This window comes from Diaporthe citri (assembly GCF_014595645.1).
Source record: "Diaporthe citri strain NFHF-8-4 chromosome Unknown scaffold_4, whole genome shotgun sequence".
NCBI classification, from domain to species: Eukaryota; Fungi; Ascomycota; class Sordariomycetes; order Diaporthales; family Diaporthaceae; genus Diaporthe; species Diaporthe citri.
The window spans coordinates 491,275-518,483 of record NW_025064849.1 but is presented as its reverse complement, the minus strand read 5'-3'; the positions used below and the strand labels follow the sequence as shown (position 1 = coordinate 518,483).

Here is a 27,209-nt window from a genome sequence, read left to right as displayed (position 1 = left end):
CTTCACAACACACTATCCTTTTTCACACCCAGCCAAAATGAAGAACATCGGAAGCTTGGCCATGCTGCTCCTCGCAGGAGCTGGCTACGTGGCCTCCCTGCCCGCCGGCGACGTCCAGCAGCAGAACCAGGTCCGTGCCGTCGGGTACGACACCTACCACGAGATCCTCGCCCGGGAGCCTAAGAAGAACAAGAACAAGGGTGGTGCTGGTAAGTCCACTTCACACAGTCCCGTAACACAGGCAGTGGTCACTACCAACCACAGCTACCACGACTGAGTACTGACAATGTGACCAACAGCTGCTGCTGCCAACGCAACAGCCGCCGCTACCGGTGATGCTGCCGATGCTGCCGGTGGAAAGAAGGCCAAGAAGGGCAAGAAAGCCAAGGGAGCCGCCGCTGCTGGTAAGTCTATGAAAGGACTTCGAGAATCTTCTCGCCTGCCGCCCAGGGGCAGAACGAAGCTGACGCTAACTCACTATTCAAATAGCTGCCAACAACGCCACCGCAGCTGCTGATGCGGCCGACGCAGCTAATGCGGACGCCGGAGGCAAGAAGGGCAAGAAGGGCAAGAAAGCTCAGCAAGACGCCGACGCCGCTCAGGATGCCGGTGCTCAGGCAGCAGGCGGTGATGCTCAGGCAGCCGGTGGTGACCAGATCACCCAGCTCCTCGAAGGGTATGTTCTTGGTGCCTCGTCAGCCACTACACGGTCCACATGTTCTAACATTTTTCCCATAGTCTCGCTGGCGGTGCTGTCGGAGGCGGTCAGGCCAAGGGTGGCGCCGATGCCCAAGGCGCAGATGCTGCCGGTGCCGGTGGTGTCGGTGACATCCTCAGCGGCCTCCTCGGTAACCTGAAGGCTCGTGACGAGGACGCGACGCTCGAGGCCCGTCAGGGCAAGGGCAAGGGTGGTGGCAAGGGCAAGGGAGCCGCCGCTGCCGGTGCCAAGGGAAAGTAAGTTGTCCCAAAGCTGTCCCAGGTCGACAAATTTCATCGAGTACCTCGTCACAGGCCACATGCTGACATCTCATTCTCTTCAGGGGCAAGGGAGCCGCAGCCGCAGCCGCAGGTGGTAATGCTAATGCCGCCGCCGGTGGAAACGCCAACGCAGCAGCAGCTGGAGGAAACGCAGCCGCAGCAACCAATGCGAAGAAGGCAAAGAACGGTGGAGGCGCCGCAGCCAAGGCAGCAAAGGCATCCAAGGCCGCAGCAGCTCAGGCAGCCAAGGCCTCAGCCGCCGGTGGTGCAGCTAACGCCAATGCAAACAACGACGATGCCGCCTCAGGAAACGACGACGACTTTGTCAACCCTGCCGCGAGCAACGGTGCCAAGGGCGAGGCCGCCGCTGCCGCCGCCGCCAGCGCCGTCGCGATCGGCCCTGGTGCGCTGACCGGCGATGCTGCCTCTGCCGCGCAGACGCCCGCTGCCAAGGCCAACGGCGGTGGCAAGAAGGCCGCCAAGGGAGCAAAGGATGCTGCCAACAACTAAGTCGTCGTCGCTTAGTGATGGTGTTGTGGAGCAAAAGAGGGTGAGAGACGAGAAGGGAGGGTAGGGGTTTTCTATAGATCGAATTATGATCTTCCCGCTGAGTCCGGGATGGTTTGTGGATTTGGTGATGGTCAACTGTATTGGATAGGGGGCGTCTTTCACACTCGGACTTAAACTGTCATTCTCGGAATGATATCTTGATGAATATTGACGGCCTGTTGGTGTTGTGTGGAGATTTTAGTAATTAAAATTTCAAAAGTCTATTGACACTTTGCTCTGTCTTGGGCGTTGTGAAATGCAGTCTGGTTGTAGCACTTCGCATAATTCGCAGCAAAACAGTGATCGAAAGTATACTATACATTCACTTGTAGTGTAACTTTGCTATAGCTCTGTATCCATCCAGCCAAGTACACTCGCTTTTATATTATTACTCGAAGTTGCTAATTATTTACACTCTATAGTCTTGCTTAATTTAGCTATAGTGGTGAAGCATCTTAACTTTAAGCTTATTGTACTGGCCCTGAGGACGTGAAGTGTGCACAAGATTAGTCTTGAGTAGTGAACGGTGGGCCAGAATAAAGTTAGGAATATCATCAAGAAGCATGTAGTCTGACAACTCACTGTGGCTTTAGCAACTGGTCTCGACCTCATTTCTTGCCTGGCCGCTATCAGTTTGGGTTGTTCCTGTGGCCTGTCTTGGTTCACAGATAACCTGGCAATTCCCTCATGTGACAGCCAACGAGATCAGGGGGTGACCGAATGCTTCATATGCTATGCTGGCAGAGAAATAAAATGCTAAGCGATACCTATCACCAATTTCAAGACAAAACGTCCCGGCCTTTTTAAACGGCCTGTATGCTAATATTACAAAACATTCATATGCAATGATTCTCTATTGTTCTTCGTGAATACCATAACTTTTTGCTATGATATCAACCGATTCACATCGTGCACACTCGGCTAATTTATCATTATACCCTGGCAACATGATCTTTTGCATCTTTCTTTCATTAAAGCAAGAGGATTTAATCTCGCTAGCTTCACTCCTCAAGGCATTGGGCTGGCACACGCCCCAAATCCCCATACTGTCCGTTCATCATGGACGGTTATTGGGCCTGCAAAACCGGAGAGTCGTTGGAGCTTGAGCGGAAGGACCTCTGTGTTGAGCTTGGTTGAAAAGAGCCATGATATGCTTAATAGGCACAGACCGTTACCCGAATATGCTTCCTGATCAAGCGTTAGTCCAGATGGGAGGCAAATATACACATGCGACAATTAATTTGAAGCAAAGCGGACTCAGCTTTGCGAGCTGAAACCGTGTCGTGAACTTAGTGTTGTTTTGCTGCCAGATGAGCCAACTGTCACAGGCATTTCTGAGTGCACCAAATATGAGTGAAATACGGTAGAGCGAGATCGCCCAACTAACTACAACTCGAAATTGAACTCGCGGAGCCAACAGCTGTGGAATAAGTGCGGCCACCACACAGCCACCCCCAGTCAAGGCTCTGGACTTGACTCGATTGCTTCATCTATCCTGGGACACGGATTCTCGACGCCCTCAACAGATGTAATATACTGTGTCGCCTTGGTAACCCCTTCGATCGGATCCTGCTTCACGAAGATATCAAAGTACTCAGCGTCCGTCAACCTAATTCTGCAGTCTGGTCCTTCAGGGGGCAGCAATTGAGAGCCAGAGGCGGCCTTGGAACGGAGATAGTCTAGTGCTGCAGCCCAAGTTCCGCTACTCAGGTAAATTTCCCTCAAATCGAAGCGTACCTTCGACTCAAGCATGCCCATGAACCTCGTCAGATCTTGCAAATCCATCTCCAAATCCTCGAGTCTGGCATACCTGAGCCTGTGCCAGCTAGGAGAGCACAGCAGAGGCTCGATGGAGAGTCGCCCCGTCGCCACGTAAGCCACTCCCAGCTCATCGACAATGAACTCCATGGTAGAAAGGTCTAACCACAGATTCGGAACGCATTGAGGGCCAATAGATGCACGGATGTAAGCATACAGGGCACTCATTTCCTCCGGGCTGGGCCGAGGTCCATGAGCGGGATGAATACCCTCGAACATGCGGAATGTGAAGGCCTCGAGGCCCTCGGCAACCTCACTGAGGCCAGAGAGCTGATCCTGCGACATGTTCAGGCCCAGCCTGAAAGGGCGGGTTATGTTGGCTGCGACTCCAGCCAGGCAGGCTTTCGCTGCACTCATCGCCAAGGGCAGTTCATGGAGAAGTGACTGTGGAACCTCCCCCGCGTCTCTGCCCTTCGCGTGCCACCAGGCATGAGGCTGGATCAGACACGACTGGACCAGGAAGTCGGGGTCCGCAAGTTCCTCCAGGTCCGAGTATCCAACATGCTGCATGTGGGGGCCGTCGTCGTCGGGGTGCCTCCCAGTGTCCGTCATGGAGAGCCAGACCTCTGAGCGGCTGCTCGCCGCGGCCTCGGCAACGACCCGCGCGAAGTGGCCGCCCCGTAGGATCTCTTGTTGCTGCTGGAACAGCTCGCGATAGCGCTCATGGCCCCTGCGAAGGGCGAGCGCCGCCGCCCCGTGGCGGCGGGTGCGTTTCCTGGTGGGGTTCCCGTCCGCGAATGGCTCCCAGGAGAGCAAGATGCGCCGAAGCTGCGCGACGGCCTCTTCCACCTCGCGTGGCGGCTTATCCTTGTCAGAGCTCTCGTCGTCCGAGTACTTGATCTTTGCCTCGTAGGAGTCGATCTTGTTTCGCAACTTTTCATAGCACATGGCCGAGAAGGCCTGGAGGTCTCCGGCCATGGCGGCGCTGTAGTACCTGAGGTCTATCTTCAAGACCCGCTCGCCCCGCCAGATCTCCGGGTGGCGCGCTACTTCTTCCAGGTGCTCAAGAGACGACTGGGTGGGGGAAATGTCGAACTGCCGGACCAGCAGGTGGGAGCTGTTGTCGCGGAACCGGCGGCAGGTGAGCCTGACATTCTGGATGGCCATCGCGTCGGCGTCCGGGTCCACATCCACCAAGTCGAAGGAGAAGTTGGGGTCGTCTAAACGGCGTTTCAAGTGGCCGAAGATGATGTGCAGCAGCTCGTTCGGGAGATCCATGATGCCTACTTTGACCTTGCGCAGCGACCGGGCGCGCGAGTTGAACCCCTTCCGTGCTGCCGTCTGGAGCGTTTCGAGCATCTGGATCAGCCCCTTCAGCTCAACGAGGGGCCGTTCGGCAACCATATACTCGGTAGCGAAGCGTCCGCGTCGTTTATGCACGGCCTGGAGCTCGAGCGTCAAGGTGTCCCTGGGCGTGTCCAAGGCCTGCAGCGCGGAATCAATGCTGAGCAGCTGCTGGAAGTAGTCGTCCGAGTCGGCGTGCTCCAGCGCGAGTAGGACGCTCGGCATGGCTGGTCGTACCGTGTCGTGCCTCAAAATGGCGGTTGGGTCCATTGCGGGGGAGGATCTGGACCTCGTCTTGTATCTCATTTTGTGAGCAGAGCAGCATGCAAGGTCAGTTTTGCGATTTGACAAGAGCACATGAATCGATGGTTGATTGATCTTATAGGTAACATCGATGGGCCCAGGATCGCATCAAGAAAGGATGGGAGAACGCGAACAGGTCAAGTCCCCCTACTGTAAACACGCGTGGCTATTGAAGCTGTGCACAGGGGCCCACGGCGATAAGATAACAACGTTGCTTCACACCGGTTTGTTGCGGCATGATGAATTCTACCCTCCCCGGTCAAGAAAATCTGCTAGCATTTCTAAAGGCAGGTAGCGAACTTAGTTTTATTTCTTGGTGCTCCATAGCATTTAAAGTCTTTTTTTTAAAAATATACCTTGCTTATTTTAAGGAATATAAAGAGAATTAAGTTAGGCTTTAAGTAATGCTTAAGTAAGGCTTATTAACTATTTATTATATTTAATCTTTTACCTTAATTAATTCTCTTTTAATTTAATTATTAACTTAAAAAATAATTTTATTTAAAAGGATATAATATAGGTACTTAAAGATATTAAAAATTAAAGCTAGTTTGCTAGCTGCTTTTGAAAATGCTAATAGATTTTCTTTACAGGCGAGGGTGGAATTCATCATCCCGGGTCTGTTGGTTCATGAGCTGAACCATTAAAGTGCCAATTAATCGTATTGATGCCTAGGGATAGCGGGGTCTTCTAAATCCCCCGTAAGCACCACTCCTTCAAACCCGGCAACATATATAGACCAGTTCTTGCGCATCTGGGCTCCTTTCCCGACGTGGGCTATTGTGGAGCGGGCGCCTCGGCGTGGAACAAGGTAGGGTCGGAACCGTAGAGCTCGCCGGCTGGTTTGCCATATGGCTGACGAGCATGAACATTATCCCCGGCTGGAGAAACAGGCCGCTCGTGGCTGTTTCGAGAGTCCTGTTGGGGTATTTCTGTGTTTTGGGGCATTTCTTCTCCGTTTCGTGCAGCACGCAATATCTTTTTCGACCTGAGCATCATGATCAGCCCTGCAATTAGGGTTGCAATGCCGACAGCGGCCAACGAGGCCCCAACACCTATCCCGGTGCTTTTGGTATTGTCGCTATTGCTGCTGTTGCAGGAGAAACAGGGAGGCGATATTGTCCCGGATGACTGAGATGTGGTCTGCAAGGATCGAAATACTGTCTCGGATGGTGGCGATGTCGTCTCCGGTGATTGGGATGTTGTCTCAGATGATTGAGACGTCGCGGCCGTCTGCTCAGCAGCAAAGACCCAGCCGTTTATGTGAGCGCCCCAGATGGTTGGTGACGTATTTATCTGGATCGTTGCCTGAGTCCACTTGTCACACTCGACTCTTGTGTGGACAACGACGAGGGCGTCTGCGGAGACATCGCTATAACACTGCCGGGCAACCCCGGCCGGCATCCAGTCAACGAACAAGTAGCCTCTGCAGTAGCCAGGTGCATTAGAACTAATCATCTTCTCCTGTCCACGACACTCCGGGGGACCATGATATTTGGAGTGGCGACTGGGACTCACGATGGACAGCACGCCACTTGCGTGCTATGCGCGTCCACGGCGGACGTGGCCACCTGGGTGAAGGCTTCAGGGCAAGTAAATGGCCCGATACTGACGACAGTCTCGGTCGTGGGGCCCAGCCACGTCTGATCCCACCAGGTCGTGGCCGCCTGCGGCACGCAACGCAGGCCCGAGCTCACCTTGACGCCGAACCCAGGATCCCAGGCTAGCACACCACTGCTAACGTCCCATTGCCAGAATTTTGATGTACATTGTGAAGCATGACCTGAATAAGTCGTCGTGAGCGGGATCCACGATGTCCAGAGACCTCCCTTGAACTCGGGAGGCTTTGAGGCTGTTGCCCCAGGGTGAGTTGTCAACGCCATCTAGATAGAGCATTGATAAGAAAATAAAGAAGAGGCTACATGGCACGGTCCAGGGTAAATCCCTGTGCAGGGTCTCTCCGCTTGTTAAAAAGGAGAAGAAGGCTCCTGTTGTCAAACAAGGGGCTCAAGAAGGGGGCCGTCTGGAGGAGCTGATGGGGCGGCCCCGGGAACGGCCCCGGGAAAGCGATCCCGAGGTCGCTTTATGGTACATGGCCTTCAAGTGGCCTGCATTCAACGTTCCATTATTTGGAGGCTGAATACATGCTATATTTACCAGATTTTACTGGAGATTGTTTCGGGCGCATGTCCAATGGCCTCGGTCGGCGCCGAAGGTTCTGCTGAAGTTAGCCGGCTGAGTTGTGGGCTTTGGTTCAAGAGATTCATTCTCGTATAAATAAGTCGCATCCTTCTATCACTAACTCAACCTCAGAAGATCTTAACATTCTTCCTCTCACAACCCATCCAAAACTCATCCACAACATCCTCCCAGATCTTAAAGGTTCCTCTTCGTCGAAATCCATCCACCTCTTTGAGTTTCTCCAGGACTAAACCGTGTAATGTAGTGATTCTCACACAGTAAAGCTCATAAGCGCCCTCAATGTCCTCATCTACGTCTTTCCAATCAAGACTACACTGTCCGATTGTCCCGTCGAAGGTCGCTTGGAAGTCTTCCACCGGATTAATCTGTGGCCTTGGCATCGCCGGTTTTTGGGCTGTCAGCAACCAGCCTTTAAGGTTTGTTTCCACCTTGTCTCCAAAATCGCCAGGAACTTCGAATCTGTGTACTAAGCGTGATGGAGCCGAAGGTTTCGACTTTCCCAAAGCCATCAGGCCCTTTGGGGGTCACCTGGTAGGACTTCACTGAGGCATAGACATCATCCCCAAGGGCATCTTGCCCTTCGTCCCTACTTTGTTCTCCGTTCCCATCCCCCTCTCGATATTCATCTTTGTCTTGGTCTTCTTCGTCATCCGCGTGCTGTCGCTTTTCCCAGTATATAGTTCCGCTGGTTGATGCCCATGACCATGAAGGGGCGTGGTACGCTGCCGGTCTGTCTTCGGCTGGATTCTGGGCTTTATGAGGACTAACGGTGAATATCAAGTTCCGAGGCAGCCCAGACTTCCACAAGCCAGCGACATATGTGTCCCCAACGTGACTAGTGCTGTGAAATAGCTTCGCTATCCCAGCGAGGGCCGGCAGATTATCATCAGCGTAAGTGAAAGTCCGTGAGGTGAGGTCTTGGACAACGTTTTCCCACGAATACCTATCTCTCACCTCATCATCTTTGCCTCCATATACGAAATGCGTAGGCTTGTGAAATGGGGCAGGCCCAAGCTTGCCATGCACCTGCGCACCTCCACTTTCAGTGAGCGTGCAAGTCGGACACTCCCACCAAGTCTGCCGCGAGCCGAAGACGAGCATGCGGCGAGCAAGCCATGACTCCTGCAGACACCATCCACGACCATCAAGAGGCTCATCGGTTACTAGAGACTCGATCCTTAACGAGGCGAACCCCAAGGATCTGTCTTCCAACTCCATCTTCAGGTTGAAGTCCGCAAGTTCATCGCTCTCTCGTGCCCGGTAAAGCCCGTCTTGACAGTCGGCGGTGGAGGCAGCTTTGATAACTACCGTTGCGTTCGAATATATGTCCCCCATCATGGCCGCCTCTTTGTCCCAGTCCGAAGATGAGTCCTGGATGATGCATAGGGCATCAACCCAGAGATACCGTATCCCGAGGATACGGGTGATGGCGACTGCGTCTTGCACGCTCTTGGGCGTTGCCTTGAACGGAATGCCTCTCTGCGAATAGGACAGCAAGTTCTTGGCGACGAGCCGCAGGTTTGGGCTTTCCCCCCAGCTGTAACTCAGAGCCACGTATGGCTTTGAGGTCTTTCCGTCGGTGATGACGAGTTTCGTGTGTTTGTTTGACGAGCCAACGTCGATGACGCGAGTGGGAAGATGTGGGATTTCTGACCTGCATTTCGGGTGGGAATCTAGGCACGTCTCGAGCCATGACCGGGCCCGCTGCAAATTCTCTTTGGTCTGCGCGTCACTGTGAATCCTTCGTCCGCTGATTGCGGCTCCTAAATTGGAGTCTAAAGAAAGGGTAAGCTTTGGACAAAAAATCAGGTGACTAAGGTGCAGCCAGGAGTTTGGCGACAGGACTGCGACTTGCCGTCATCAGCAACGAGACCACCAAACACTTCACGGTAGAACATGCCAGCAGAGGCGCCTCCAGGAAACTCGAGGGTGGCATCTGACTCCCACTCGAGATTGTGCTGTCCATGCTCGAGTGTCTGAAAGATCTTTATCGGGGCGTCCACGTTGGCCTGTTCAAGCACGTCGTCGCCTGTGAATCGGACGCGGTCTTGCTTGATGTTGCGTTGAAGGATGAAAAGGCAAATGACACATCCAGTTTTTGCGCTGTCGTACAGGGCTTGATTGTTTGGGTATTCCCGGACAAGTCTGCGCTCGGCAGAAGACTTCAAAGTAATGGCTCGGCATTCGGGGCACAGCCTCATCGCCTGATTGTACGATGCGTCAAAACTTTGGCGGTAACCCCTGCGGTAACCGGCCTTGAAGTCATTCCAGAAACCCATTTTGTGCTGAAGATCCCTAGACTGACGAGGATCAGCGGAGACTAGGCGCTTTGGACAACAGGATGTTCCGTCGTCTTGTTTACTAATACCGGTAGAAGATTCTCATGGGCTGGATGATTTAACAAGCGAATGCAAAGAAACGTCTAATCAGTGACGGAGTTCTACTCTCGGACAAAAGATGCTAACTAGTAATAAATTGTTTGAAAGCGTGCAATGACCTAACAAGAAAGATCAAACTTGGATCTTATTCTTAATGTAACGGCCAGACAGCGTTCAGCATGAGAGCTGGTCCATTAGCACTATGTACAAAGACTCTCGGCTAAGGAGGAAGAAGAGAAAGGAAGGAAGAAAATCTGTGCGGCTCCGCAGCTGAATTCACTCCATTTGGCATAGACATTTGAGATTTTGAGCAACTGCATAGGAAGTGCAAATTCAGTCGATCAGCCACTTAGAATACCACGTTTGCCGCGCTCATGCAGGCAAGGGTATTAGCCCCCGGGCACCGCCTCGTCAGCGTGCTCAATCGGAATGGTTAAACAGGCTACATGTAGTCACCTCCGCGCCGCGCCATGGCAGAAGCGACCTTTCCTCCGCCCCCATGAGCAGTTTCGGGTGCGTGCAGCATAATCCGCCTTTGGGATCATTGCTCTTGTGCGTGTCCATTCCCCTGAAGCCACCTTCGCAGGCCTCTGTGTGTCTCGGCTACTAGTCTCCCGGCTGCAGTGGTGCTATATCACAGGGCACAACATATGTTATATTATTCGAATTACTTGGATCACCTTCTCCTGCCTCTATCCTGGCAAAGTGTACCTCGTCTGGCAGGCAGGTGTACTTCTACGAAGTCAGTCAGGCCATGTCTGCTTCGCACAAAGGGAAGCCGTCTAATTTAATAATAACAGTTTGAACAAAGTGACTGTCCGTCGTAAAAGAAGTTAATTACATTCTATTATGTATACAACGCTACCCCCACCCCCTTTATAACATTTGTGTGTGATACCGCCTACACGGGCAAGTCCCGCCCCTGCAAGTGCTCACTCTTGGCCGCGGCGACGGCCCCGAGCTGGGCGATGGTCGAGCTGCCCAGGATCTGCACGACGGGCACGTCCGCCCTGATCTCGCTCGAGAACCAGAACAGCAGCTCCACGGCCACCAGCGAGTCGACGCCGAACGCGTACGCCGGCCGGCCCACGTCGATGTCGGCGACGGGGACGGCCAGCGACCGCGCGAGCCGCTTCGCGAACAGGTGCGTCACCGCGGCGGCGGCCTCGGCCTGCGTCCTGGCCGCCCGGAGCAGCGCGCCCGCGTTCTCGGCGCCGTCCGCGTCGGAGGAGGCGGTGGTCCCGTCTGCGCTGTTGTTGTTCCCTTGCTGCAGCTCCATGCGGTACAGGTGGCGGAACATGGGTATGCGCATCCACTTGTGGTCGCGCAGGACGCCGCCGCGGCGCACGAAGGCCGGCGTCGTGAGGGCCGCGACGACCTGCGCGGCCCACGGCGACTCGGGCGTCGACAGCAGTGGGTTACATGCCCACTTGAGCGTGAAGTGGACGTCCCCCTCGCGCAGCACCTTGTGGTCCACAAACATCATGTCGACGTTGCGCGCCACGGCGACGCGCTCGGCGATGTAGCCGATGCCCTCGACGGCGCCGAGGTCGATCGTCACGCAGTGCTCGCCCCCGGAGCGGCGGAACCGGGCGAAGGCGTCCTGGAAGGAGCTCACGCCCGCGTAGTTGCTCTGGGAGGCTGGGCCGATGAACGCTGCTATGGAGCCGAGGATCACGAAGAAGTCCATGCCCTTGGGCAGGTGGTTGTGTAGGTTGTATGTCCCCTGGACCTTTGCTGGGAATGCTGAGTTGAAGGTTGGCAGGTCGTAGTTCTCAAAGACGCGGTTCTGGCGGCAGACGTTGTCAGCTCTGTGCCTTAGAGGGGCCCCTGGGGACGACTACTGTCTCGATGCACTTACCTCGATAGCCATCGCGCTGTGGATGCAGCCCTTGATGGGCGGCATACGGGCCTCGATGTGCGCAACGACGTCTGCAACTGCCATGGCGTCCGAGACATCGCACGCCGGAGTGTACAAGTGGACCCCGTCCTGCTCGAGGGCCGTGACAAGGTCCTTCGACGCAGCTGTGACGGGTCCGGATCGTGAGAGTAAGCAGAGGTGTCTTGCACCATTTCGGGCCATCCACCCTGCTAGATTCCTTCCTATGCCCCCAAGCCCACCTGTGATAACATAAGTAGCGTCGGAGTCGAAGGAATAGTCAAGCGGGCTCTTCGGCACGACCTGCTCTCTTGTTAGTCAAGACATTTCTCCACGCCCGCAGAGCCCAGCTGGTACTTACCTTGATCGTGTCTGCTTGCTCCCAGTCCACCACAACCTTGCCACTGTGTCGGCCACTCTGCAACAGGCGGAACGCCTCTTCGAACCCCGAGCGCTTGAACACCGTCAACGGGTATGGCACGAGATGTGGCCGAGCCGTCTCATCCCAGACGAGTTCCTCGATCTCTTTCATGATCGTACTCAAAAGAGCCGGGTTGTGGTCCGCAAGAACCTTGAGGTCCAGCGAAGAGAACGACACGTTCCGCGAGAACGGCTCCATGGGCAGCCTGTTGAAAGCCCTGATGTCGCGCTTGCCGATCTCGACGAACCGGCCGAGGGGGGCAAGGCACCGCCAGCTCTCGGTGAGCGCGTGGCCCGCGAGCGAGTTGAGCACGACGTCCACGCCCCGGCCTCCCGTCCTCTGCATGACCTGCGACGCGAATAAGGTATGCCGGCTCGAGAAGATGCGGCCCGCCTCGACGCCGAACCTCTCCATGAGGATCCTCTTCTTCTCCGGCGTGCTGACGGTAGCATACACCGCCGCCCCGGCCCTCTGCGCGAGGTTCACCGCCGCCTGGCCCACACCTCCCGCCGCCGCGTGGATCAGGATGCTCTCGCCGGGTTGGATCCGCGCCAGGTACCGCAGGGCGTACTGCGCCGTCGCGTACGCCACGGGGATGGACGCGGCTTCCGCGAAGGACAAGTTCGGCGGGATCTTGACGAGGTTGCGCCCCGGCGCGCGCACGAGGGTCCGGAAGCTGCCGTCCAGGGGCCCGCACACGCGGTCCCCGGGCGAGAAGGACGACCTCCAGGACGCGCCGGCCTCGACGACCACGCCGGCGAACTCGGCGCCCATGTGGTTGTCAGAGATCTGGTTCAGCGCCACCATGACGTCGCGGAAGTTGATCCCCGTCGCCTTGACCAGAACGCGCACCTCGTCGTCCTGGAGGGCGTCGGTGGGTGATCCGGCCCGAAGTGCACCGACTGCAGGCGGCCGGGGGAGAAGCGCAGCTCGAGGGCCTCTCCTGGCGGCGTGGGCTCGTTGCTCACGTCCGTTGGCTGGGGCTGCAGGCCGTGTTTCTCCGAGTCGAGGAGGCGGTTGACGTCGGGGGCTTCGACCGCCCGCGGGACCAGGACCCGGCCGTCCTCCTCCTCCAGGAGGTCCGTCTCCTGGTCCTCTGCCGACAGCGTGTGGCTCTGGTTGACGATGCGGATGATGGTGTCTTCTGCGTGCTCCCTGTCGTGTACGTTCAGGTGGACGAAGCTCAGGCCGGGGCGCTCTCTTTCGAGGACTTTCGCAAAACCTGCCACTATCGATGCCTCGGGGTTCTGGGCACCCACGCCGCAGCCTTCCGTGACCCAGATTATCTGTGTGGCCACGGTCGTCACGCGGCGAAGTGCTTCGAACTTGGTCTCGTCGAGATGTGCCATGATGGGGTTTCCGAGTTCCATGAGGCATATGCACTGGTCGTAGACTATCTCTGCTCCCGAGAGCAGGTCGGCGTGCATGACATCGCAAAGTCCCTTGGACCGTGAGCGTAGGTTTGCTCGGATCCGGTCAGCAAGGTCGTCATGCTCCTTCTTCCCAGTGACGATAATAGTTGACAGATCCGTCCTCTTGCTTGTGGATTCGGACGGGTATCTCGCGTGAGATACCAGCAGGGAGTTGACATGGTTCCCCTCGGCGTCGTCTCGCAAAGACACGTGAAGTCCGTCGAAGTCAGCTCGCAGCAAGGCCTCGTTCCATTCTGGCTCGGTCAAGAGAGGCCCTGAAGTTCGAGTCTTCTCGGTAGCTGATGGTGCTTGTTAGCAACATCCATCTTGATTAACTGAGCAATTTCGCACTTACATAGCCACCATCCTGGGAGGACCCCGACGAAGAAAGGAATTGACGCGATTCGTCGGCTCGTCGGCTCCCAGAAAACAAGCTGACCGCCGCTATGTACGCCATGGACCTTAGTATTTGATCGGATGTACGGGCGTGATATTTTTTTCGTTTCTTTTTGCTTGGTGTGCGTGTGTTTGGGACGGGGAAATGGGGGAATTCTTACGGCTTTAGCAACTTTTTGACATTGCGCAGTGACTGATCAATACTGCTGGTCGCGTGCAACACCTGTAGTATGTATTAATCAAAGGAACTGGCGAGGAAACCGCATTTGGACGCCGAAATAGAACGCACCGCTGCAGCAATCACAACATCATACGAGCCAGGCTCGAAGCCTTGCTCCTCGGGGTCGCGCTCGACGTCAAGGACTTTGAACCCCATGCGGCCCGAGTGGGCGGCATACCTATCCTGCGCATCTGCGAAAAAGCTAGGCGAGATGTCGGTGAAGTCGTAGTGGCTGAACCGGGGGGCCTGGAGGCTCGGCTGGGACAGCACGTCGAGGACCGCGGTCGTCGTGCTCCCCGTCCCCGCGCCGACCTCGAGGATCTTGAGGTCCGAGTTCTTGTGGGCCAGCAGGTCCATGTATGAAGCCAATCTGTGCGATGTGAGGCTGAACGTCGGGCTCTGGTATAGGCGCTCCGCGAGCCCTTCGTTGAATAGTAGCCCGAGGGCATCGACCTCTTCCCTGACTATCGGGACCAATTTCCGGCCGTAGTCAACTGTATCTCTGTTTTGGACCGACTTTGACGCGAACTGGTCTATGAGAGCCGGCCGCAGGCCGTCGTCTTCAAACCCAGGGTAGGCTTCCTGGAGGCTTGTGGTGGACCGGCTCTCATTCTCCAGGAATGACCTTGCCCACTTGACGTAATTCTGGATAGAAGGCTTCGATGAGATCCTTGGGCCTTGCTCAGAGGCGGTCGCGTCCAGCTCTTCTAACATTGCAGACAAGAAATAGCGACAAATGCGCTCTGTCTCGCCGTCGAAGCCGCTGGTGGCTACTCCCTTCCTGGCCGTATGATCCCGACAATACTGCTCTATTCCGTCCTGAGACAGCAGGCTGAGGTCTGGCTTCCATTCGAACCGGTGGAAAAGGCTCGTGGGGCCGGATGAGGCCGTTCCCCGCTGGTCGGTGGCGTGGAACCCAAGGAGTTTGACGCCTCGTAGATAGATAAGTGGCTTCTCTGAAGAGCCTCCCACAGCAGCGACGTCAGCGTTTATGTGGAAGACGCCGAGCTCTGTGGTGTTGCCGTACAGGCGCAGCGTGTCGCTTGCTGCGTCGTTTAGTAGGTCGTTTGAGATGTAGATCTCGTTGATCTGCCGGGGCACCACAGAGGGGATGACGGGGAGCTTGGGGAAGATGGAGGCGAAGGGGATATGCAGCAGTCCATCCAGGGTGGTTGGGTGAATCAGATGCTCAGACAGCTTCGTGTCCCGAACCTGCTGCCTCCAGTCGGCAAAAGGCAGGTTGGCGGTAGCCTCTCGGTCAGCTTCGTTGAAACGAATGTCGTGCAAGGTGCGGAAGGTTTGGCCGAGGTCCACTGACTTCTCCAAGACAGCTTGGTAGAATGCCTTTCTGTCGATACTGCTCGAGCAGCGCTCGAGAACCTTGCCGAAGCTTCTTGCTGTCGTTCCATGGGCAAGACCGCCTCCCGTCTCTGACACCGTGTCGTCGGTGGCGTTTTCCTCGACAGATATCTGTCCCGAACAGTGCAGCTTCCACTCGTCATTGGTCACGGAGTGTGGATCCAGAAGAACCAGGCCGAGACGCCCTTCTGAGTGTCACTGGTCGGGTTGCAAGGGCCCAGGTGCAGCTGTGTTTCGACGCCCTCGTCCCCCGTGGGAACGACCAGGGCACTCCCGATGTTCACGTCCTTCAACGTGTAGCCGGAGACTCGTGAAGGTTCGGTCTGAAGGCTCCGCAGACCCTCGATGGCCATGACCAGCATGCCTGCGGCGGGATACAGAATAATGCCGTCGACCTATGTATTACTGTCAGTGCTGTCGTGCATGCCTCGTGCAGAACCTTCCATAGGAGGGGGGAGGGGGAATATGGATTAATACCTTGTGGTCGGCGACCCATGGGAGGTCTGAGTCTCGGATGACGAGCCGCCATGTCGGCCTCAGGGGGTTCCAGTCCGCAGAACGAGTCCCCAGCAGCTCGTGCCGCGGGTGCTCGCGGTTCCGAGTGTTCCGAGATAGTCGGCTTTCTACCCAATAGCTCTGAGAGTGGTTGAAGGAATACTTTGGCAGGTCGAAGAGCATCTTCGGCTCCTGCAGCCGACGCAGCCGACCAAGCTGGCCGTTGACAGCTTGCGCATCGACCGCGTATCCGTGGGTAGCTGACCTCCCAGCCAAGCCTTTCACATCGTCGACCGACGAGGAGTTGCGGCGCAGAGTATAATCGTACACGAAGGCAGAGTCCTCGGGCAATGAATCTCGGATAGGCCGTTCGAGGCCACAATGTGGGCCCACTTCCACGAGGTACGCCAGGGGCTTCGTCTGGCCCTCTTCACCGTTCTGCAGTGACGTGTACATGAGCTGCAGTGCCTGCGAGAATCTGACGGGGGAGACCAGGTTTTCAACCCAGTAGTCTGCGCTACTCAGATCACCCTTGGACGCTTTCATGCCCGTCACAGATGAGAACAGAGCCGGTGCGCCGCTGCTTCTTCCCTTTGCGCCAGGTTTCAGGTAGCCCTCGAGGCTAGACCGGTAGCTGCCGGCAACCGCGAGCATCTGCCGAGAGTGGTATGCAACGGGAACGTTGAGCTTGCGCGAAAAGATCCTGAGTTCCTCCAGGCGGCTCGCGAGCGCGTCGAGATATCTGTCGAGCCCGGTCACCGTGGTACTCTTGGGGCTGTTGAGACAGCCACACTGCAGTCCATCTGGGTCACCGTCGCCGAGAACAGCTTGGATGTGGGGCTGCAGCTCCTCTTCCGACAGCCCGACGGCGAGCATGCCTCCTAGCTCTCGTTTGGTGTCTTCAAGCAGCCTCGAGACGCACTCGCCGCGGAAGTAGGCCACTCGTAGCGCAGAGTCCCTGCTGAGGCTGCCGGCACAGTACGCAGCGGCGATCTCGCCGGATGAATGGCCTACGACGGCCTGGGGGTGGATGTTCCACGAGGAAAGCAGGTCGACGAGCGCTATCTGCAGTATGGTGCACAGCGGCTGGGCGAGACTCGGAATGTGGATGTTGGATGTTGCTGCCGGTTTGCATAATTCATCTGTCAAAGTAGTTTATGATCAGCGTATTGGCAAGATTATCGTGGTATTCGAATGGAATGATAGAACACCGGGCTAATTCCCTAGAAAAGTTGGGCGGTTCTCATTGCAAGTTTGGTTTCACTTACCAACGGCAGACCATGTTGAGCCTATGGAGCGAAGATAAGCATCGGCGTACTCTACCGACTCCCCGAAGACGGAAAAGGCCAGGAGTTCCACACCCATGGATGCCCACTGCGCTCCCTGTCCGGTGAAGACAAAGCTCATCGAAGGGCTCCTCGTGGAACGCAATGGTTTAGTGGACAAACTCAGCAGACCTTCTCGTAGCTCTGACACTGACGATGCCAGGACAAATGATTTCCACGGAAGTGACGCCCGGCTTCTCCCCAATGTGAACGCAACGTCTTGGAGGTAACTGTCTGAGAGGTCTTCCTTTGGCTGACTCAAATGGGCTTCCAGTGAGGAGGCCTGCCTGCCTATGCCGTTCTCATCCGCAGCTGACAAGAGGAAGAGAATCTTCTCCGAGTTGGCTTTGTGGTCACTTAACCCATTGGTGCCATTTGTGTAAGAGTGGCCATTAGAGGTTAGCAGGCCATTGCCACTAAATCCTGGTTGGACGTTGTGCTTTCCACGGAGGTTCCGAGTATGTAAATAGTGCATGGCATCGTCCAGTACTACATGTGCATTAGTGCCCCCATATCCGAAACTGTTCACAGAGGCTCTTCTCAATCCTTGTGTGGGCCATGGTATAGAAGTTGTGGGAAACTGTATATCTCAGTTGAGTGCTTTTGATCCCCAGAGCGCGGTGGTTTGCTTACGTTGAGATGCCACTTATCAGCCAGTATCTTTGGATTGAGATTCTTGAGAAGGGCATTGGGCGGGATCACCCCCTTTTCAAGCACGAGGACAGTCTTGATAAGCCCAGCCAAACCAGCCGACGACTCCAGATGACCGATGTTGGCTTTCACAGACCCAACATGAAGAGGGTTTTGAGGATCACGATAGCGCGTGAACGCCTGGCTGATACCGGAAGCCTCGATAGGATCGCCCACCGCGGTACCCGTGCCGTGGGCTTCGAAGTAGCCTGTATCCTTGAAATCCAACCCTGCCATCTGGTAAGTCCTTTGAATCAAGGCGGCCTGCGCAGTGGGACTCGGCTGTGTGATGGAAGGTGTCCGGCCGTCCTGGTTCGTGGCCGTCCCGCGGACGACAGCTCGGATCGTGTCACCGTCTTCGAGCGCCTTCGAAAGACGCTTGAGAACGAGCATCGCAACGCCTTCGCCCCTGCTGTAGCCGTTGGCTCGATCATCGAAGCTGTAGCAGTGGCTATCGGGAGACAGGAATCCCAGCCTCGAGACCGCTGCGGTCATTTTCCGTGGTTCCAGTTGCATCTGGACACCACCCACAAGGCTCTATTTTGACATTCGGTTAGCACATTGCCAAGTTGGACGCTTGGGATAATGTGATGACTGACCATATCGGACTCCCCCTGTAGTAGACTCTGGCAGCCAAGATGCAGTCCAACAAGGCTGCTTGAGCATGCTGTATCAACCGAGACGCTTGATCCCCTCAGATCATAGAACCAGCTCACTCGATTGGAAAGCATAGATGAGGAGGTTCCAATGGCTGAGCTGTATTAGCAAACACTCCATGAATTATGCAAATTCAGTGTCGATGGCTGATGTCTCTTATTACGCGAGGAATCGTAACTCACCTTGATACTTTGCGTCTATCTCCTCATCGAAGGCAAATAATGAATCGTATTCTTGCGAAAGGCTCCCAACGTACACCGATGTATTGCTCCCGGCAACGTCGTCAAGGGAGAGATTCGCTGGTACGAAATCGTGAGTACTTGCGAGTAATGATTTGCCATGCCAGGGGGGTGGGGGCTCAACATACCGGACTCGAATGCGTGGTATGTTGTCTCCAGCAAAACTCGAAGCTGGGGGTCCATCGCCTTTGCTTCAGCAGCGCTCATTTTGAAGAATGGGGCGTCAAAGGCCGATATGTCTCCCTTGATGAAGTGCCCGCCTCGCGCAGTGACCTGCTCGGATTAGCTTGATGAACACAGAGCACCTAACGTCGTCGGCGAGACTTACCCCATGTTGCCGACCGGATGCGTCAGAATAATGGCCGTTGATGTTGTAACGGCTGGCCGGAACCTCCGTCATCGTGGAGTGGCCCTCACGCAGGATTTCCCAGAAAGATTCCTCGGATACAGCATCCGAAGGGAATCGGAACGACAGTCCGACAATGACCACGGGGTCTTCCAACCCGTCCTCGTAAGGTGACGACTTGCTGTAAGAACCCATGATGCCTTTGTGCAGGAAATCAATTTCACAGTTCAAAGGAGGAGCGTGATCTGTTCTAGGCTGCAGCCCGTCGCGCAGGTGTAAAGCCCAGGCTGTTTGCGTATGGGCCTGTCTTACACAATATGGAGTCTAAGTAGTTGCTTGGACCAAGCCCCGGTCCATGATAGCAGCCATCGTCTACCTCATCTACGTGTTAGGTATTGAGAGCCGCACCACGTCATCCGTACCCTCAGCTTATACCACCGCTCACCGTTACATGTGCTGCTTGGATTGGCCCTGTCCGCCGAGATATAACTCATCGGTTCTGTACACTCACTGATATGGCCCCACTAAGAAAGACGTTTCGGCTTCGAATGATCCAAGGTACGTGGGACAATGAATCGTGCAGGGGAAGGGGGTGGGGTGTTCTTAGTAGACATAGTCTGCTTTCCAAGACAGCTTGGGTAGCAATCGCTAGCCGAGTGTATTTATAGATGGCAGCTGTCTCTCAGCCTTTCTGCAGGGTCTCGCCACTTCCCGGTCACTGTTATCCAATGACACGGTGACTCGCTTCCGCCATCCTGACGAGAAGGGCAAAAGTAGCCGATTCTGTTGGCCCGCCGGTGGTCCGTAGGGAGGATGGGATTGAACCAAGGACCCGTACCGTGACGAATCCTTCCATGCTACCGAGACCCCTGACAAGATTGATTGCGGGAGGCTTGCAGCACGATCTTAAACAGCCGTTTGCGCTCCGGAAGCCAGGACTGCCGAGCATTGCTGGCAACCGAGGGCTTGTTCCATGACGAGATGTGGTTCATCTACGTCTGTGTGACAGGAACCGCAGGAAATTTGTAGCACGTGCTGTGGGCAGCATTGTGCCTGCGTTGTGTAACAACAACAACCCATTGCAGCACGTGGTACCGGAACATCGATTACGCCCACATCGTACGTAGGCTGCCCACCATGGCGGTTCTGCGGGGTCGCGGGGTTGGTAAAAAAGTGACAGCAGATGCAGACCGGTCCTTTTAAGTCTCTTGAGGCTAAGCTGTAGGGGTCGTAGTAGGCAGCCGCCCAGTATCACATCGTGCTTGGCCCGCCTCAAGCGCCCCCAAGCACGATTAAGCGACGATCCCAAGCACTGTAGCTGGCTGTCCTGTTATACAGCCACGCCCTAAGACCATTATCAGTCCGAAAACTTTAAATCCGTCAGATTGCTACGCTGACTGCATTTGGGGGCCACACATGTTCATAGTGCGGACCAATCGTGCCTGTTTTCATGACAGGAGCCTGACGGAAGTGGGTCTCTGGTCGTCTTACCATCTTTGTGTCGGCTGTAAAGTTAGGAGTAAGACAGCTGCCATCCGCCTGACCTCACACCTTTGGTGCCTTTGGTGATACCCTTGGTGGAGTGTTCCTCCCGAAATGTCGTGATGCAATACCCGAATCCTTCTGAATCCTAATGCTACGATATATTGGACGGTAGTATGGCACAAGCTGCGCTTCTAGCTCTACCGAGTCCAGCTCCGTAGTGTCGGTCTTGGCGAGACCTTTCTCTAAGCGCTCCCGTCCTTCCAGACGTAGATAGATACCTTGTTGAGTTTGCCTCAGCTCTGTCGACATATCAAATACAACTCGACCCTGACCAGCAAAAGCACGGTTCACGTCCTGATTCTTGTCCCGCACTACTCCATAGTTTTGGACAAGTCTTTGTTGCTCAACTTCCTCGAAAGCAACTCTCAACATGCGTCAGCTCACACATACTGGGCGGGAGAACTTCGCCGCCTGTGTCGCCATGATAGTGGTGACAACAGTGCTGATGCTCGCGAGATTTGCCGTTAGAGCGAGCAACCGTCAAAAGCTCCTGGGCTCGGACTGGACATGCCTTCTATCACTCGCTTTCTTCTACGCCTACTGTGGTGTGATCCTGAATTGTCAGTACCAGATGCCATTCCTTTTTCTCACTGACCCATTCTGACAGTCTGGGCCGTCTAGTCATTCTCCACACATCTCAGTATGGATCTCTCGATGCCAGTGTCCTATTGGGGATCGATGAGATGAGGAACATCTTGAAGGTATGTCAAGCACATTTTGAATTCAACTCATGGACAGCTTCTTCTAACTATGGCTGGATGACAGATGACATTTATTGCCGAGCTCCTCATGGGGATGGTCATTACCTCGGTCAAGATTAGCATCCTCTGGTTCTACTACAAAGCCTTCGTCACGGGGCAGGATCTATTCAAGAAACGCCTCATCCAGGGGACGATGGTCGCATGTCTAATGTGGTTCATCGGCGTCACCTTCTTCATCATCTTCAATTGCCACCCCATCAACGCATTCTGGGACATGTTCGGGCAGGCCCCGTACTGCATGAGCTCGGTCCGGTTCCTGCTCGGCTACGAGATCTCCAACCTGTTCCTCGACGTCTTTATTCTCGCGATCCCTATACCCATCTTGATGAAATTGCAAATGCACAAGAGCAACAAGCTGAGTCTCTTGGCTGTGTTTTCTCTGGGCACCTTGTGAGTCTAACATACTCCTATCCATAACCTGCTAGAGAGATGGCTATTAACTTGCATGGCAATACAGCGTATGTGTCGCAAGTATTATTCGGATCACTAAAATCTGGAACCCTCCTAATGTTGATCTTGATTGTAAGTCCCCCCTCCCCGCACAACCGCCCCTACTCTCGCCGCAGGCCAGCGCTTTTGAATTGGAGCTAATTTTGCTGCAGTCAAGTACTCGTCCGCAATGTTGTGGTCAACACTGCAGCTGGGAATCGCCATCACTTGCGCATGCCTCCCGACTCTGGCGCCCATCCTCCACACCGTCAGCAAGCAGCTCTCACATATCCGGAGCTGGGGCTCTACCATCTGGTCTCGGTCCCGGACCCGCGTCCAGCCTGGGAGAAATGTGTACAAGATGTCACAGGACAGCTACGAGATGCCGAACGATGTCTCGCAGCAGTCTGCCAAACAGCCCACGGCGTATCATGGGTACGCTCAAGACTGGGCTGAAAGCCAGGGCCATTTTCACTACGGTCAGGGACAGTTTGATCAGGACGTAGAAAGAGGTGCCTCCCACCCTGTTTTTGTAGAGCAGGTTGCACGGACTGGATATTAGAAAGTGATGTCCTGTCAGGCGGTTGTTGGCCTGGGGCGGCCAGGGATGAATGAGTTAGATTTCACTAGGGACTCACATTTACTTGCAAATGCTGCAATTATTCTAGTCCCGCATTTCAGACGTCATCAATGGAACTCGTGTTTGTTGTTGTAAATTGCCATCATTTGCCACCATGAAAACACATTGTACGAGTGTCTCCCATCAATTGCATCTCAAATTGCGGCCTCTGAGCATGGATCAGTGGTGTCACACAAAAGGCCCTGAAAGTGGGTTTCCTGAATTCTCATTGCACCCCCCCTCCCATCCCCCACACTCCGGAGAAAGGAAGGCGATAATCTGGCTGTATTGGGAATAGCTTATCCGCCTGAGCGCTTTTCCATGGCCCCGTATTAGCATCTAATCGAAGACGTTGGTCAGCCCTTGCATAACAAGAGCATGAACCCCCGCAATCCTTCGGCTTGGACTGCAACTCTCTGGCAGCTGAAATACTACGTGGAGCTCGCCTGCGGTCGGCTTCCAAGTCTGAAAGTGTGCAGACGAGCCGTTCCAGCCTAGCCAGATAGCCCGAATGCAGTATCATGTTACACTGAAGGATCAACAATTTTTCTCTGTGCAGGTATATGACACAAGATATCCGCTGCCTGACGATGAACCTGACGCGCGATACCACCCTCCCCCGATGACTTGGCAGCTGCTGGCGCGCGGCACATCCACGTTAGCCAACATCCCGCCCCCAAGCCCACACCTTTTTGACCGGGTCATCACGGACATGATCAGTCGATACGGACAGCTCACGCAGCTGCACTGCTCGGATGCACTTCACATGTCCAGCCGAGTACTACGTTGATCTTTAGTCGACATCCAGGACAGGAGTCAAGAACGACCCCGCGACTATAGCAGGGCGGTGGCGTCTGAGGCTCCGTCTGGCGACTTTGGCAGGGACTCTCCTGTTGACACCACCCGCACCCATCACACCAGCCGACAACATCACCTCGTCTCACGATGGATTCATCCAAACAACTCTGGTCATCGCAGCCGTTCAAGGCACTCTACACGGCATACTTCCTCGTCAAAACACCCGCCCACCTTCTGCTACTTTCTGTCGCGTACATCGCGAAGCCGCTCCGCCCCCAGCCGGCATGGAGCGTCAAGGAGAACGTGCGCGCCGCCATGGCGAGGATGCTCTTCAGCTTCTGGTCCTCGATACGGTCCCAGCGCCCCGTCTATACCGCGCCTGAAAAGGCCAAGGAGAGACACGCCCGGGTCGAGCCGCCGCCCGCCGCCTTCTTCGCGGGCGCCCTGGCGGCGTCTGACCTCGTCAAGCCGGCGGCGGTCGATGCGGTCTGGTTCCCGAGCCCGCCCCCGTCCGACTCGGCCGAGCTCGCGAAGCAGAAGGTCGTCTTACATTTCCCCGGTGGCGCCTTCGTCCTCGCGTTCAGCCACGAGGCCTCGGGGAGACCCATCGCCGACGCCTTGAGCAAGCACTTCAGGGCGGACAGGGTCGTTTGGGCCCAGTACCGCCTGTCCGGCACACCTGAGACCTGCTTCCCCGCCGCCGTGCAGGATGCCGTGACCTTTTATCACTCCATCATATCGCTAGGAGTGGATCCTGCAAACATCATCGTGTCGGGCGACTCGGCCGGAGGGAACGTCGCCGTCGCGCTCGCGCGGTATCTTCAGGAGGTACAGACGAAGCTCCCGCTGCCGAGGGGCGTCGCCGTCTTTTCTCCGTGGATCCATGTGACGAAGGCTGCCGGGAAGGACTATGACCAGGAATCTAGCTCCAAATCCGATGTGCTGCACAGCTCGGTCTTGCAGTGGGGCGCCGACGTGTATCGGCCGCAGGGGAAGCTTTCGCCAGAGACGGAGGCCTACATCTCGCCGCTGCACCACCCGTTCGAACTTTCAGTCCCTCTGTATGTGCAAGCTGGTTCGGCTGAGGGGATGCACGACCAGATCAAGAGCTTCTCTGAGGAAATGGCCAGTGTCGGGGGGAATCGAGTGCTGTTCCGCTCAACGCCTTTGGCGCCTCACAATCTCCCCTTCTGCCATGACCAGTTTGGCAAGACGAAGGAGTTGGAAGAGTCTCTCGATGAGGCGGTTGAGTTTCTCGGGTCAGGTAACTAGACGTGAAGGAGGGATGTGCATTCCACTCCTGTCCCAACTATCTGGGCTCAACTTGGAAGAATTGGCACATGACGGTTGTACTTTCATCATCCATACGACAGGATCACAATCTTCAGACGTCAAGATGAGGACTTGTCTCATCCTTGGCATAATTCATTACCTAGTTATAGTGATCTATGGAAAAATATCAAGGAAAAGAAATTGATCCATGAGATTCGTGCATGCGCCCCCCACCCCCAAGCCTGCAAAAAAAAACCTATTCAGTTGTATGAAAGCTAGTCCCTCTGTACAATCTACATGATCTTCACGTTCAGACTGTTCATAAACTCGTCAGTATCGCCATGTCTTTAGGTATGAGATCGACCTGAATATTCCAGGGCCGATTAGACAGTCAGACCGAAGACATTGAAGGCAGGTCCAGTCAGCAGTGCACTTTATGGATTCTACTATAGCGAAGCGAGGTGAGGTCAAACAACGACAAACCCAGCAGCCATAAAGTTGATTGCTACCCGATGTTGGTCTAATTAACTAATGCAGTCAGCCTGTCAGGCTGTTGGTAGCACAAAGGTGGGCATGCCTCCGATTTGGGTTTAGGAGGTCCGGGCTAGACAGAATCCTTCCAACAAGCCATCAAACAACGAGCTATGGTGTAGGCTTCGCAGGGTTATGCACGTGGCACCAACACGCGTGCCATCTTGACGCCACCAGCCATTGAACTCGGGACAACTGCCTGGCCAAACACAACGGCAGAAGTGTTCATGGAAAGTCACCGCCAAAAATGGCGTCCCAAAGCTACTCATCGCGTCACATAAGCGATGTGTCGGTCGGCCAATGCCTAGCAGCCCGCCGCCATGGTGAGCTCGAATCCTTCATTCATCGAGCTTCAGATTTGCCGCCGCCGACCTGAGCCTGATATTTTCCCTTACAGATCATCGCCTACTGTATAGGCAGAGCCATCTACAATGTCCACTTCCACCCGCTCGCAAAGCACCCCGGGACAAAGCTTGCCGCCATCACCGATGCCTGGTGGGCTTACTCAGGGTGCTTAGCCTTACCAGGCTGCGTTCTACAGTTCCTGGCATGCCCCCGACTTTCCTTGGATCAAATCAGTCTTCACGTCAGAGTCCCGGTTAACGCGCTCGAACACTTAGCATTACGGGAAAGTACCCCTTGGATCATCAAGGGCGTCCTCAAAAAATACGGTACCTACAAACCCTTACTCTCTCACTGGTCGATAACCCACCGCTGACACCAGAACAGGCGATGTAGTCCGCATTGCTCCTAATGAGCTTGTATTCTTGAGACCTCAGGCAGCAAGAGGTCAGTCCCCCCGAGTTATGAACCATCCAGGGGCTTTCAACATATTGATCGAAGTACTTGGGTAGACATATACCTTTCGCAGGAGAAGAACCTCGAGCTGTTCGTCCAGGTTGGGTACGGCGCCTTGGACACTGGCGACGGGGGCATCTCCGGCGATACCAACCCCGTGAGGCACCGCGAGATCGCAAAGAAGCTCGCACCTGCTTTTAGCACGAGGAATTTCAAAGCGAAAGAAAAAGCACTTCATAATCACATTGACCTGTTCGTCAAGAGAATGAAGGACGTGGGAACTGGAGCGAAGGGGGCTGAGTTGCAACGCTGGACGGACTGGCTGGCGCTGGACCTCTCAGCCGGCATGACCTACGGGCCTCGCGATGAATCAGATGCGTGACAGTAAGCATATGAGACGCCTACAACCGACGTCATGTTGCTAACGCGTAATAGTGAAGGACTCGACCCTCCTCAGCGCAACTCTGAAGCTGGATCTCTTCTTGACGATGAGCCAGATCACGAGGAAGTTCCGCCTCCTTACCCCCCTGATGTATCTCACCATCCCGCCATCCGTGTGGTTCGTGATGCCGAGGCTCATCGGGATGAACCACCAAGACGTCAAGGCGCGCATCGAGCGCCGGGGGAAGACGAAGCACCTGGACTACTTCGAGCAACTCGTCCCGGCCGACGGGCCCTCGCCGGAAGATGAGAAGGATATCTATCACCTAGAAAATGTCGCGGGGCAGCTGCTCCTGGCTGGCTGGCAGCCGCTGGCGAACCAGTTCTACTCTCTGATATTCTTCGTCCTCAAGGAACCTGAGGCTTACGCGGCGCTGGTGAAGGAAGTCGCCTTTACTGATTATTATGCGATCAATACCGAGACTACGGCTAGTTTGAAGTACCTGCAGGCTTGCGCGAATGAGAGCCTTCGCCTCCACCAAGACACGGTTGACGGGCTGCCGCGAGTGAGCCCTGGCGATGTTGTGGACGGAGCATACATTCCTAAAGGCGTACGTTGTGCTGGCCCACTGCAGACCCCCCTGAGACCCCCCGATACATCATGTTCATTGACACCCACTCGGACCAGGTGACCTGCCAGATCAGCTACTTCGCTGCAGCTCGAAGCCCGCGCTTCTTTACCGAGCCGCCCAAGTTCCGACCGGAACGGTGGTTGCCGCCAGACCACCCTAGGTTCGATCCAAAATACAAAGACGACAACCTCAAGGCGTCCAAGCCTTTCAGCCAAGGACCTAGAGGGTGTCCTGGCGGTTCTGTAGCTTTGGCTCTGCTGCGGACATTTGTTGCCAAGGTCTTGTGGGAATTTGACCTGGAAGCGGCAACGGGTCAAGAGGGTTTGTCGTTCGACAGGGACTTCAGATTCATGACGTTTTGGGAGAGACCACAATTCTGGGTCCGGTTCAAGCCTGTTCAAAGGGCATAAAGTGAGTGGGAAGGGCGGATGTGTCGTGGAGGCATATTTCCCGAGGCTTTGTGCTCAAGTATTGCCTCGTGTTTCACCAACA

General features: G+C 55.3%; 7 protein-coding genes across 7 annotated transcripts; 4 read left to right on the top strand and 3 right to left on the bottom strand.

Annotated features, from left to right (window-relative positions):
• Window positions 1-37: 37 nt before the first annotated feature.
• INS49_009327 (uncharacterized protein) lies at window positions 38-1,488 on the top strand (the record flags this gene model as incomplete). Its single annotated transcript, XM_043170058.1, has 5 exons — window positions 38-209; window positions 300-404; window positions 490-676; window positions 739-954; window positions 1,041-1,488. 5 exons carry the CDS (start codon window positions 38-40, stop codon window positions 1,486-1,488), a joined length of 1,128 nt encoding a protein of 375 aa, XP_043024623.1.
• Window positions 1,489-2,985: 1,497 nt separating this feature from the next.
• On the bottom strand, window positions 2,986-4,899 carry INS49_009326 (uncharacterized protein; the record flags this gene model as incomplete). Its single annotated transcript, XM_043170057.1, has 1 exon — window positions 2,986-4,899. The coding sequence occupies one exon, from the start codon at window positions 4,897-4,899 to the stop codon at window positions 2,986-2,988; it is 1,914 nt and encodes a 637-aa protein (XP_043024622.1).
• An 810-nt stretch (window positions 4,900-5,709) lies between these two features.
• Window positions 5,710-9,413, bottom strand: INS49_009325 (uncharacterized protein; the record flags this gene model as incomplete). The annotated part of the gene is made up of 4 exons (XM_043170056.1): window positions 5,710-6,358; window positions 6,451-6,784; window positions 7,602-8,909; window positions 8,975-9,413. The coding sequence occupies 4 exons, from the start codon at window positions 9,411-9,413 to the stop codon at window positions 5,710-5,712; spliced, it is 2,730 nt and encodes a 909-aa protein (XP_043024621.1).
• Window positions 9,414-10,413: 1,000 nt separating this feature from the next.
• On the bottom strand, window positions 10,414-19,146 carry INS49_009324 (uncharacterized protein; the record flags this gene model as incomplete). The annotated part of the gene is made up of 17 exons (XM_043170055.1): window positions 10,414-11,301; window positions 11,374-11,537; window positions 11,634-11,694; window positions 11,753-12,673; window positions 12,781-13,523; window positions 13,580-13,668; window positions 13,782-13,843; window positions 13,910-15,310; window positions 15,382-15,594; window positions 15,677-16,836; window positions 16,963-17,077; window positions 17,653-18,246; window positions 18,309-18,323; window positions 18,426-18,460; window positions 18,549-18,665; window positions 18,734-18,878; window positions 18,934-19,146. 17 exons carry the CDS (start codon window positions 19,144-19,146, stop codon window positions 10,414-10,416), a joined length of 6,936 nt encoding a protein of 2,311 aa, XP_043024620.1.
• Window positions 19,147-20,866: 1,720 nt separating this feature from the next.
• Window positions 20,867-21,651, top strand: INS49_009323 (uncharacterized protein; the record flags this gene model as incomplete). Its single annotated transcript, XM_043170054.1, has 3 exons — window positions 20,867-21,056; window positions 21,118-21,197; window positions 21,262-21,651. The coding sequence occupies 3 exons, from the start codon at window positions 20,867-20,869 to the stop codon at window positions 21,649-21,651; spliced, it is 660 nt and encodes a 219-aa protein (XP_043024619.1).
• A 1,599-nt stretch (window positions 21,652-23,250) lies between these two features.
• INS49_009322 (uncharacterized protein) lies at window positions 23,251-24,375 on the top strand (the record flags this gene model as incomplete). The annotated part of the gene is made up of 1 exon (XM_043170053.1): window positions 23,251-24,375. One exon carries the CDS (start codon window positions 23,251-23,253, stop codon window positions 24,373-24,375), a length of 1,125 nt encoding a protein of 374 aa, XP_043024618.1.
• An 851-nt stretch (window positions 24,376-25,226) lies between these two features.
• On the top strand, window positions 25,227-27,127 carry INS49_009321 (uncharacterized protein; the record flags this gene model as incomplete). The annotated part of the gene is made up of 6 exons (XM_043170052.1): window positions 25,227-25,229; window positions 25,304-25,577; window positions 25,636-25,695; window positions 25,761-26,082; window positions 26,162-26,696; window positions 26,774-27,127. 6 exons carry the CDS (start codon window positions 25,227-25,229, stop codon window positions 27,125-27,127), a joined length of 1,548 nt encoding a protein of 515 aa, XP_043024617.1.
• Between the last annotated feature and the right edge of the window lie 82 nt (window positions 27,128-27,209).